The following is a 13,259-nucleotide window of genomic DNA, read 5'->3' as shown; positions in this document are numbered from 1 at the left end:
CTGACTGTTTGGGCAGAGACATTCACACCAGTGGCCTGCTGGAGGTCATTCTGTAGGGCTCGGGCAGTGCTCAACCTGTTCCTCCTTGCACAAAGCAGCAGATATCGGTCCTGCTGATGGGTTGAGGACCTTCTACGGCCCTGTCCAGCTCTCCTAGAGTAACTGCCTGTCTCCTGGAATGCAACGGCACGCATGGATGTGCCATCCTGGAGGAGTTGGACAATCTGTGCAACTTCTGTAGGGTTAAGAAATCGCCTCATGCTCCCAGTAGAGATAATGACTCTAGCTAAAGCCAACACTAACGGAAAACCAGTCGAAGTGATCAAGAGGGATAAACTTGAAATGGCCTCCACATGCAAAACCACTCCTATTTTGGGGGTCGTCTCATTGTTGCCCCTCTAGTGCACCTGTTGTTAATTCCATCAACACCAATGCAGCTGAAACTGATTAACAACCCCCTTTGCTACTTAATTGACCAGATAATTATCAAAAAAGTGCAATTGAATTCATGCCATACCCTGATAAAAAAGTGTTCCTTTAATTTTTTTGAGCAGTGTATCTGTAACTTTTTAGAGTTTGATCCTGGTAACACTGTAGCTCGTATATATATAATAAAAACCTACACCTAACTCCACGATTGTCCAACTTGTCTAATGAGCTCACTATGTCAAGAGGAAATCAATAATAGATCAAAATTCTTTGTCACGTGGGAAAAAAATGGTCATTTGCAAAAATCTACATGAATTCACAAGTGGGAAATTTCAATCATAATTTATTGAACTGGAACAAAAACGTACTGACGACCTATTTGTGACATATATATTAAGAGTAGATGAAGATTTTAATGAGCACTGGTTGAATCCCCGTGATAAGAAAGTGTATTAGTCCCTTGCCTGACCCAGTGTAAAGTCTGACTAATGCAGCAGCCAACACATCATTAAGAGCTCCAATATCTAATTGCCCTCATTACTAACATCCACTTAAAATGATCCTTTGTAATGGTTTAAAATTATCTATGTCAAAGCTAAAATTGTTAACGGTTTACAGAACTTAGTGTCATCTGCTGGTGAAGCTGCATGTTGCAGCTGGCTATAAAAGGCTTATGTTTTGGCGGGGAAGATGAAAATGTATCTCAATATTAACTGACAGGATCAATGACGTGACATATTAGCTACTAGTTGAAATACTCATCTGTATATTTTGCCCGTAAATTGTGTCTTAATTGAATTATTAAGAAAATGGACAACCATATTAAAAGGTGTGTGATTTTAGCATTCCTATACATGCCTGCAGTTTTTTCATAGTGTGCAGTGGATTTGATAAAACTCCCACTGAGAAGACGCCCATGTTTGGTGCTCACACATCACAGCTTGTGTATGTGTCTGTGTTGTTAATTATCATAAAAGTTAGTTCTGACGGTGAAAAGGCCTATTAGTTTCTGTTTGAGTTAAGACTAGGTATGTGTGTGTGTGTGAGTGAGTGCCCGTCATTATAGACTCAGTTATGCCAGCAGTGTGGAGATGTGTTAGTTTTGTTGTCCTCTGAGGTTTTTATTAAATTGTGCGCCAAGACAATCATCACCATCTGCTTCTCTGTACAGGGATCTGCTGCGATCAAACAACACACATACACCACAACTCACTCTCTATAGACACATAATGAGTAGTACATACACGCATAAACACACCCTAACTATAGAACAGTGCTGCGTTAACTCAACAGTGAGCACACACAACAACAAATAAGATCTGTTGCCAGAGAAAAAATTCCCAAAGAGGACAATGGTTAACATAAAGTTTCTTTAATGCTGATCTAATTAATGCAAGTAAAAACTTTGCGCCTGTGTGTGTGTACACAATATGCACACACCATACAATACCATACATTACTGGGCACAGCTCCTGTGCATATGTAATGTTATCGATGATAACCTCCAGAAGAAAACTCATTATAGAAATATAACTATCATTATAAAATACCCCGACTCATGAAGTCATTTTCTAAACAAATATGCAAATAAAGAGTTTTTACAATGCACACACCTACCACAAACACACATCATCCACATACAAAAACAAAACAACACATACTCTGATTAGAACTGTGCATGTGAGCTGTGGGTTTAATCCAACTTCTTTTATAGTGTAAAAACCTCTTCTGATTCCATTTACCTCTGAGTTGGTGGCTGTTCCGTCGCGAAATGTAAAAACACTGACAACCAGGAGTTCAGATTTCTGTTTCTATGTTTTGTTTTGTTTCTTCCTTTCATTAGTTTATATAACATAAATATTATGTTAACCTGTAAAGTAAAATATTGGAAATGTTTTACACTCTAATATCTATATTGGCATTAGCCCACAAAAATCAATACTGGTCAAGCTCTTAAACAGATGATAAGCAATACTGCTGCTTCATGGAAATTGATTGAGGCTACAAACAGTGTGGATTGAGAAATGAACAAAACTGACAGCTCAATCTAGTTTCTCAGTACCAAAAAAATTACTCATAACAGTGGGAATTAGTGATGAAAGATGGCTCTCTGTGAAAACGTTAGTGACAAATTAAGTTTTTTGGTGAAAGTTGATGGACGAAAGATGAAAGGAAAACCCCATAAATATAACATAAGAGTGCAGTCTACTGATTTTCCTCCGTATAGACCTTGTGCATTGGCCCATCCTAAATGATTTGTTAACTATATATCCTATAACTGTTTAATGGTTACAAGTTCAATGGAAGTACGAAAGGTCAACACTAATTTGGCAGATAAGATATGTTTGATTTATCGGACTGGAGGCCATTCAGTCACAGGTTCCTCAAAGTGATTAAAGGGCCACTAGGCAGTGACCCTTTCCAACTAATCTTCTAGCCACCAGGAATCATTATAAGATGGAGCTTGTGCAGTCCATTTACCTCTTAAGCTAATAGGTAAGATGTGCTATGAACTGGGGTGAGAGGGAACCACATGAACTGCATGAAAATTCAGTCATTATTGAATTATTCTGTCCATCAAAACCTTGCTGAAGTTTTTGGGGAACATCACTACACGGGAATAATTTCATCATGCTCTTCCTTTAAGCTTTAGAACTGAACAACTTCTAACATAAAATATTTCTCTTCACAAGATTTATTCACTGACAAGATCTGGATCATGTGCAGGCCCTGCAGCATGCTGGCAGAAGACAGTGGCTGCTACTGTCTGATGAAGGAACGAGAAATATTGAGGCAATCAATTGGACTAAACGCATGAATTTACACTGCCTGAGGTGTTGGGACAAGTTAAAGAGGATGAAGCTATGACAAAGCCTGGCTCCAGACCTCTAAATCTCTGCCCACATCACAGAAAGGCTCCCAGTGATTCAAATGGGTCTGTTGTTGTTCCTAGTGACGGCTTTTATCCACAGCTTGAGAAACCTATCAGAGCTTTGTAAGTGGGATTAAGAATGGGAACATCTTTTTCCTATATACTGCGGCTGCCTATTTAGCTACACCCCTGAAGAACAGTGGCAGTCTGTGTTTCCCTGGCCAATTGTCGTCCAATCAAAAAATAAAAATGCCATGGATTGTTTTTCACAAGAATGCTTTGTGTGTATTCATGAGGTCTAACAAACATGTTTAATACATTTCTGACCTCAAAACATTTGTATGCATTTTTAAAGAAGATATATATTGTGCTTTTTTGGATTTCCATATCATCAGGAGCTAAACCCAAAGCATTTTAGACAGAGGCTGAAAAGAGGAGCTGCAGCAATGGACAGTAGGAGGGAAGTGATGCATTACAGCATGTGCAACTCTTCAAGTAATAACTCAATTTAAATGTATGAACCTGTATACAAGCATAATGCCTCTCATTTAACTAGTCCATGGTTTAAATTCAATTCCACTTGTTCTTGCACATTCTTGCAGTTCTTTGTATAATACAACTGCTAACTGCTTATCAATGGAAAAGTGTCAATCTAATTGTAGGACGAAACTTTTAAGTTATCTTCATCAGACAACAATTACAACATTTCCATTTGGGCCATAAATGATTTGGGAGGATGGAAACTCCGTATTGATTGAGAAAAACAAAACAGAACAAAATCTCACCTCTCTAACAGAGCACAAAATGAACCCAGTGCAGGGCTGAATGAATAAAGTGAACAACATGTCGTTTCAGTCGGATCAGGTCTGCTCTCACACCCTTGAGAATGAAGAGATAACCATGTTTTCTTTTCCGTGTGAGCTACTGCCATAGGCTGGGCAGAGGTTGTCTGTCTTTAAAGTTGAGAATATAAGATAGTAGTGAAGAGTGCAGGACTCACCTCAGACTGAAGTTTGTGGTCTGTGGAAGTGTAGGGAGATCGCAGGAGACTGGACCCTGATGTGTCCGGCACTGGAGAGCGCAGAGAGAAGCCGTCGAAACGGAGCTCTGACACATACTGAAACATAAAAGCACAAAGTAAACACATAATCACATTTACTCAGGAAGAGTCAGAAATCAGCAGCTGTACAACATCAGACATATGCCAACTGTTGGCCTGTCATAGTCGGTATATACAAATGGATGAAATGACTGCTCCTCAAAAGTAAAAATAAAGCGTCTCAATCGTCCTCTGATGGCTGCCTGCAGTAGAGGTCATAAACCCCGCCTCCTCCATGTTACTGGATGGGTCATGGAAGAAACCGAATTGTCAGTAGATAAAGTATATGTTAAATGATTGTTTCTTATGGTGGTTTCTGTCATTTGCGGTAGTTCTTTTCACAATAATGTTTGGTTTGGTGCTCATTTTTTTTTGTTCATTTTGGTTTGGTGCCAAAGCTTCATCTCCTAATCCCCACTGCACAGACTCGGGCTCCAAATCGAAAGATCGCAGCTTTCATATCTAGGATATCTTAGCCTTAGTTCTGAATACTTTTTGAATTGCCATAACACTACAGTCAATCACACAGCCATTATTCCTTTGTTCTCATATTACCAGAAAACTAGACATGGTTTTCTTTGCTCCAATCACATGGCTGTGCAGCTGGTGATACACGTGCATATACAAGACCTCTCCAACACATAATAGCTGTTATATTATGGAATACACGGCTGTAAAGTGGGGGTGATTGTTCTCAGGCAGGTTTTCACTCCGGTGGGAATTCTCCTTTGTTCCACCACTCTCCAAATGTGAAGCTGTTACAGACTGACTGCTGGAGCCCACACACTTCTGACCGCAGAAACTCGACAAAGGTCACTACAGTGAAGGTAAAGAACATGCCTGCCTCAGCATACTCCAAGTTAAGTAGCAACATGATATGAACTCATATCATGTTATATATCGTATATTTGAGTCACTGGTATTAGAGTATTGAAGTTGATACCAATATCTGGTCAGGATATTGGTCAATACAATAAAAAATGTTTGATATGGATGACTTAAATGTGTTTCAATTGTTTTAAATTGTGGCCAAGATGTGAAAATGAAACTTGTCTGTTCTCTCTGGTGAAAAAGCTATTTAATATAATTTTGGGGCATTTGAGACATGCAGCAAAAGACCCAAAGTTAAAGATAAACTCTAATGGAGAAACTATTTAATTAAGACAGATTCTAAATCACCATTGACATACCTCTTGCATTATTGTCTGGTACATGTTTAAAGGCTGCCTAAGTATTTGAATATCAATTATATCAATACTATAATTATTTTGATTGAGACCAGATCAGAAATGTTCAGATTCATTAATTTAAAATTGAATATTGTGGCTACATGCGGCCTCAACTATATAATTTTTTTTTGCACATCAACAACTTATCAAGACTTCTATGACAAGGTAAGATGTAGACTATTGGTATCAGCCTGCCATTAGCCACGTGTCTCCCTCTGTACTCTCATTCCCATCCACAAACTTCCACTTCCCTTCAGGAAACAACAATAACCACCTCCGAGCTGCTACCCACAGGCTAGAAGTTCCGATGATTATTTTAATTGTACAATTACACAGCCAAGATACACGTGGCGATTTCTTTCTTCTTTATGGAGAATTATCCATTTCAATGATAGTGATCACCTTCGCGCATGCAAGCCGCCCGTTCTCATCACTATTTTGCTAGGACTATCATCCTGGGCTTTCTGCCTGCCAAGAAGATTGTTATTGGTTTAAAGAAATTTTTGAAATTTAGTTTTTACCCCCTACAGCAGAGTAATAGTTGGGGACTTCCAAATGTATTCACTAAATGCTGCAGCAACATGTGCGGTGGCACAATTAAGCAATTCTCACACTTTTCACTTCAACAGAAGGAAAACAATGCTACTTCAGAACATATCCAACCTTTCAGGCTTATAATGTACTGAAATCTATTTTGATCACATTATACAAGCACTGTTATCAAGCAAAAACACCCCAATATTTACCTCTTAAAATATATATATTCAAAATTCTAAGCTCTGACCTGATTTGACATTATTTGCAAAACAAGTGTTTGACACAAAGAAGTAACTCAGCCATATATTTTCAGATGCAAGCTTATCAAGGTTTAACATTTCCTTTAACTGTCAACTGTAAATCTCAGCCAACAGTATGAGGCATTAAAGAGAACTGCATAGCGAAACAGATTGCTGATTATCCCCACGGGACTGTTGGAGAATGGCACAACATTTGCCAATTCTGTCCAGAGACATAAAAATACTGCACCTGCCAGAGTTTTCCCGTAATGAGAGAGAAACACAAGTTGGAGTGAAGTAATCTCCAGAGTAGCAACACAATAAAATGCTGTCAATTCACCTCTGTCTATTCACTTTGACTACGTAAGCAGGAAAACGGGAAAAAAGGACAATACATCCTAAATACTTTGAAATCTAATATTCCACCCAGATGTGGTTATTAAAAATCTCATTTAAAATAATAGGCACTGATCTGCTGCTACAAACGCCTCACCTCTTGTGGAAAAACAAGGTTTGGGAACCTGGCTGCAGGGATTTGTTGTTGACATTAGTTAGGGATTCAAGTTTATTCCAAAAGTGTAGATGGGGTTGTTGTTGTCACGGCTCAGTGAAGGTAGAAATATAGACCAATATTTTATGGACTTCACTTTGTGTAAAGCGGTACTTGATACTCGTGTTCCATACACAACACTATAGTGGACACTGGACACAGTTACCATCAAGCTCAGTCAGTTATTCTAGGTGTAATTTTTACTAGAGCCTGACCAATATGGATTTTTCGAGGCCTATGCGGATAACAATATTATAGGATAACAATTTTTTTATTTTTTGCAATGATAACTAAGATGCTGTTATCAAAATATTATGACAAATAAATGTAGCTGAGTCTTGCTTTGTTTACGGTTTAACCATAACTCATCATAAATTAATTATAGATGAAAAGAATACAAATAAAACAAATATATAGAACTTGAATTAAATACATGCTGTTAATTACAATTCAACAGAGTTGATGAGAATTTATCTTGGCAAGCTCACCCAAACATAGTCAGGAAGAAAATACACACACTCAAATCACATCATAGAGTTATTGGCCAACAAATAAATTTGTCGGACTCTACTTTACTCTCTAAACTCCTACAGAAAAATAGAACAGCACAGCACTGTTATCTCCTTTTCAATAACACCACTGTCCTTTAAATACAGACAGAAACTGCCCAGAGGCGTTCTCTAACACTTGCCTTATCCCTCTGTCTGAACCAATAATTAATTGCAGCCAACTCTTCGAGGAGCGAGGTCAAGTCAGAGAGTAGCCCGGCAGAGTCGGGCCTTCTCTACCAGGGCAATGCCAGCATGGCAGAGCTATTTCCCATGACCCCCCAGGGACCTCAAGTTATTCCCCTAAATTCATTCAGTAGCAGAGAAAGACTTATTCTCCACGCTGACTTAAGAAAAAAATATCACTCAATTCCAAAAGGAGATACATGGAAATTTACCCTATGGCATTGTGTGCAGTGAATGAGGAATTTCACATGAAAAAGATATGGGGACACAAAAGGCAGCAAGAATCAGGTCTAGGAACCACGATTATCCTCAGCACAGAAGGTTTGTGAGGAAAACGCTGGTTTCTCTGTCGTTCTCACTGAGCACAGCGAGAACAGTGTTCATAGTAAAAGCCATGGGCACACAAGCTGGTAAGTTCAAAGGGACACAGCTGTTTTCTCATGCCCTCTACAGTCCAGAGCACACAACCTGACACACAAGCCATCCTCAGACCTGGCATTAAAATCCATCCTGAGTGATCTGATCAGACGTGGACAGCTACAGATTGGAGGTATTTTATCTCTGATCATTCACCACCACATTCAGAGGTGGTCTGTGATTTATGTGGCCACATTATTTTCATAAATCCGTCATGGGCCAAACTAAAGACCACCAACTTTGCCGACAGCCTCTGACCTGCAAAAGAATCGCAATGTACAAAAAGTATTTTTACAATTCTGTGCATTTCCCAAAGCCCAATAGGCCCCTTCAATTAAATCAAGCTGCACAAATATGTAAATATCTGTTCCCTTGATATGCCTGATTTTTTTCCATCAAGATCCATAAATTATTCCCTGGGAAAACAGTGAATATGTCAAAAACAATGTATCTCACATTTTAAAGAAAGTGATTTAAAACACCCTGGATTGAACTCTGAACTGGATCCAATATTCAATGGGTTCATCCCTGACCCACACCACATCCTTTCCAAAAGTTTCATGGTAATTCATGCAGCAGCTTTTGTGTAATCTTTCTTCCTTTCAAACAAACAAACAGACAGAGGTGAAAAAACCCTCCTTCTTCTTTATTTATTGTACAGCTTTAAGCAGCCAGTGATTCACTCAGCCCCTCCTGGCTCCCCTCTCTCCCTCTCTCGACAACACACAGATGCACGCAAACAACCAATAGTACAACACAACTTCTGAAACAAAGACATGCACATAATTTAGTGTTAAATAAGTATATTCAAATAATTGAGGGAAAGTATTGACAGCTGTCACCTACATACACTTTTTTCAATCGTAGCACTGACGCATGAACACACTGTAAAGACTAACCAACATGCAGAAACTATCCCCAATAATTATTTTTCATGATCACTCTACAAACAGAGATCATTACCTTCTTCTCTCTGATCATCAGGCCGCCCCTCCATAGTTCATTATGGTCGATACAGACGTCCAGGTCGGCAGGCTCCACCAGACCAGCGCTCAGGTAGGATGCTGCTTTCTGCCACCTGGGGAAAGACAAAAAAGATGACTCAATGATCAGCAACTTCTGTTTCTGATTAGGAGTTAGGAATAAAACCCCATTAACTAAAATGAGATCTTCTGTGGAAATGTTGCTCAGACTATCGATTACTATAAGTATAAGTAAACCCATGTGAATATTTAGATATGTACTCATCTACCTCCCTCTAGTGGTGAACTGGGGGCATTTCACATTACTATTAACTGTATTTGAGTATTTAAAGTATAAACATGCTGTTTGTGTGATATTTATGCAACGATTATATCATTTATCATGAACAAGGCTCGCGTAAATTAAAATTAAAGTATTTTCCTTTTTGGTCAAATAGAGGGAAGTATGTGTATTTTATTTCTTCTTACCCAGTTGTGTGTTGTGTGACTAAATTGATCTTAGCAGCATGCCAGCACGACATGTGTTTGAGGGCTCCCAGCAGAGGCAGCAGGTCTTTGATGGGAGGGGATTCATCAGCAGAGCCCAACACCAGCACATCCAACAGGGCTTTACCTGTAAGGGAAAACAGAACAAATTAAAGAAGAATTCTAATGTAGTTTTTTCTTATATAATGTCTGTACAGGATTCTATGAGGGGACAGTGACCTACACAGGTCACTCCACTGACACAATCCTCTCTGCGACTCTAAATATCATGACCAGTGGAGGTAAAGTAGAAAGCAAGCAGTGACTCCAGCTCCTCGGCCAGCAAACGGTGAAGTGTGACTGTTCCTGAACTCCTGAGGAGGTGGTATGTTAATTATGGGTTCTTTGAAGAGTGAATCATCACTGCAGGAGGTGGACTTGCTAAGAATAAGTCAGAGTAGAAGCATCCCATCTTCCCAGCGGTGACGGCACACTGTATGTACAAAGTAGAGCAGGCCACCTTTTCTACAAGGCTACGGCAGGCAGATTGTCAAAATCTAATTAGTTGAAATTGGACCAGATCCTTGTCACAAAGCTGAAGAGTTTGGATTCAGTGAAGAAGGTCTGGATTCTTCACTACTCGCAGCATTTGGCAAAGAGAATTCCCACTTGAGACATTGCTTAAATTAAATTCTTGCTCTGTTGCTATATCAGGAAACTATATGATTATTTCTATCCATGTTAATACAAAATTGAAAACTGGTGAACCATGCTTTAAAAATATCCAAATTCATCTGAGAAGTACCATTTGGAATTGCCTCAAAGAAATGTACATTAAAATTAATCGTAATACATTTCATGTTAGTTCATTTACATTATAAAGAAAAAGAGACCTACATAGAACAACATTAACATCAACACACAGGACAGAGCTTTAAATATATTCACAGCTACTATGGATCAGTGAACTGTACCTGGAGGTGGTAGCTTGTCTGACAGTAGATGAATTCCTTCTGCAGCCTCCTCGAACATCCTGTTCAATGAAGCCATTCAGATCAGGTTCCATAGGGAAAGATACTACATCTGGACTTATCTTGATATAAAACCCTTTACAATTTAGTACCTTAAAATAATATCAAAATCATTAATTCACATCGGTTTTACAGTTGTTCACACAGATTAATTTAGCACAATCCTCCCACAGAGAAGAAAATGTAAACCTGTTTCTATACATAAAAAACACTAAATATGAATATGTGTCACTCACTCTGTCAGTGCTGGCTGATCAGCTCTTTGCTCCAGCGCCTCCTCATTACTCAGACAACTGAGACATGACTCCACAGCTGTAGGCTTCTCCTCCTCACCATCACTTTTCTGATGGCCTGCTCCCAACTCTTCCCAGTCCGGGCTGCAAAACTACAAAACAGTTGTGATGCATTTAAGACTGATTTCAATTACAGAATTATTCTTTTTCCATCAACAAAGTTTTATTTTTGTTCATTTAACTATAAATACACATTGTTCTTACCTTCCTCAAGTTCATTGTTTGTGGTGCTAAATATTCCTCAGGCAATCAATAAAGTGCTACCTTATCTTTGAATCCTTAAAAATTTGTACAGAGTTGCCTCTTGTGTTGCATATCAGAGAATAACTGGAGTGAAAAGGATGTGTTTTGCTGACCTGCATTTAACAACTTTGTTTAATTTTTAGTGACTATATTATAGTTATTGCTTTACCTCACACAAATGTGATGTGGTACAGTACAATGATTGAATGTTTCAAGTGAAAGTACATTTTTTGTTTTGTAATTTTTTATATTGTGCTTAACAGCTTCAATGAAGTACATTTTAAATGATCAGCTGTTCAGGGCCTAGAATTTCTGCAATTATGTTTTTATGTAATCATTTCAGGATTACTGTGAACACTGACCACACCACAATTGCAGTTATACTTGTGTTACAGTCAGTAAACTTGATAAGATGTTGGAGAGATCAACAGCATTTCCCACTTTCTCTCTGTTTTACATTTCGAGGAAGCTAATTCAAAGAAATATCTTGTGTTGCTGAAGAATAACAGATAGTAAGTTAGGCTGAACATAGACTTAATTATACTATAGATTTGAGAGGTTAATACCTCAGCCTCATAAAGACTTTGCAGTGAAAAGATTGATATCACATGAAAGACCTGCAACTGAGGCTGGAGACAAAAACTTCAATCCATATCCAGCTCCTACTCCTTGAAATATTAATATATATAATATATAATATATATATAAACTTAGCAATACAAAACTACTGTTTATGGAAATATGACTGTGGCCCTGAGAGGTCAATGCACTGCATCCTAAAAAAATACATGCAAATAGAGAAAGCATTTCATCGATTTGACAGCACAAGTGCGGCAAGTTGAAAAAGGGGTACAAACATTCACAACACTACCAATCACCACAACACAACCAACTATTCACAATACAACTAAATCACCACAACATCACCAAATACTCACAGCACAACCAAATACTCACAGCACAACCAAATACTCACATCACAACCAAATACTCACAACACATCCAAATACTCACAACACATCCAAATACTCACAATGCTACCAAATCACAACATCACCAAATATTCACAACACAACTGAATACTCACAAAACAACCAAATACTCTCAATACTTCCAAATACTCACAACACAACCAAATACTCTCAACACATCCAAATACTCACAACACAACTGAATACTCACAACACAACTGAATACTCACAACACAACCAAATCCCAAGAACACAGCCAAATACTCCCAACACAATATTTGGCTGTATTTGCAGGGTATGTGTTGTCAAATTGACTAAGCTGTTTTCTCCATTTCCACATGTTGTGTGTATCTGAATGTGTTTTCTTGAGTTGCAGTGTATTGTCCTCAGAGGGCCGTTTCTCTAATGGTCTCGGATTTCTCCTTCGCATCTCACCTGTGTGACTCCCTGGCAAGCCTGAACAGCGAAGTACCACTTGCGACCTGCTGGGCTGCCATCCAGAGAACAAGCTAAAGGGATATGCAGAGGAAAGAGGTTCAGTGAGGATTCTGTGACTCGATGAGAAGCAGGGAAACAGATGCACATGAAGCCTTGGAGTTACTGCACCTGGAAACACAGAGCTCCCTCTCACCGACTCCACAGAGGAAATATCCACCAGTCTGTTATATATCAGCTGCACTGGCTCCAGACCTGTGGACAGACAACAACTGAACTCTCAGGCTTCATCATAGCTGGACTCCTGATTTAAAGTTTAAAAACATGGAACCATTTAGATAATGTTACCTCGCAAAGAAAACACTGTACATATCCCACATAGACGTCACAGCTCACAACTTGTAACACTGAGACGCAAGCTAACTACAGGAGAATCAACTCCCTCTTTAAACGGATGTATCTGAAGAAAGGTTCACTTATATGACGCAGATATTAAATCCTCCCTCAGATAAACCTCAGTAGATGAATCCATCCAAACGCTACTGTAGCGAATCAACTAGCTAACTGGACTGAACTCGTCTTAGCAGAGAAGTTATGGAGGAATTCAAACTCACATTTATTTTCCTCGGCCGCTTCGTCGTCAGTTTGACAGAAAGAAACAAGCAGCACGTACCGGTCCATGTCGAGTAAACATGAGTTCATTCACTGTTAATGTCTGCGTGGAGTCAAATA

The 13,259-nt window shown here is 38.9% G+C and overlaps 1 protein-coding gene across 1 annotated transcript in view; it reads right to left on the bottom strand.

Moving 5' to 3' along the window:
* The window catches only part of mtbp (MDM2 binding protein), a 28,864-nt gene extending 15,656 nt beyond the window's left edge, over window positions 1–13,208 (bottom strand). Inside the window, exons 1-8 of the mRNA XM_061081429.1 lie at window positions 13,142–13,208; window positions 12,699–12,782; window positions 12,528–12,601; window positions 10,822–10,970; window positions 10,529–10,587; window positions 9,558–9,702; window positions 9,070–9,184; window positions 4,302–4,418 (exon numbers count right to left, since the gene is read on the bottom strand). Of these exons, the coding sequence (XP_060937412.1) occupies window positions 4,302–4,418; window positions 9,070–9,184; window positions 9,558–9,702; window positions 10,529–10,587; window positions 10,822–10,970; window positions 12,528–12,601; window positions 12,699–12,782; window positions 13,142–13,208 (810 nt within the window). The remainder of the gene's footprint in view (window positions 1–4,301; window positions 4,419–9,069; window positions 9,185–9,557; window positions 9,703–10,528; window positions 10,588–10,821; window positions 10,971–12,527; window positions 12,602–12,698; window positions 12,783–13,141) is intronic.
* Window positions 13,209–13,259: the final 51 nt, after the last annotated feature.

Source organism: Limanda limanda, chromosome 11 (assembly GCF_963576545.1).
Source record: "Limanda limanda chromosome 11, fLimLim1.1, whole genome shotgun sequence".
NCBI classification, from domain to species: Eukaryota; Metazoa; Chordata; class Actinopteri; order Pleuronectiformes; family Pleuronectidae; genus Limanda; species Limanda limanda.
Note: the sequence above shows the minus strand (reverse complement) of the source record. Positions and strands in the feature narration are given on the sequence as shown.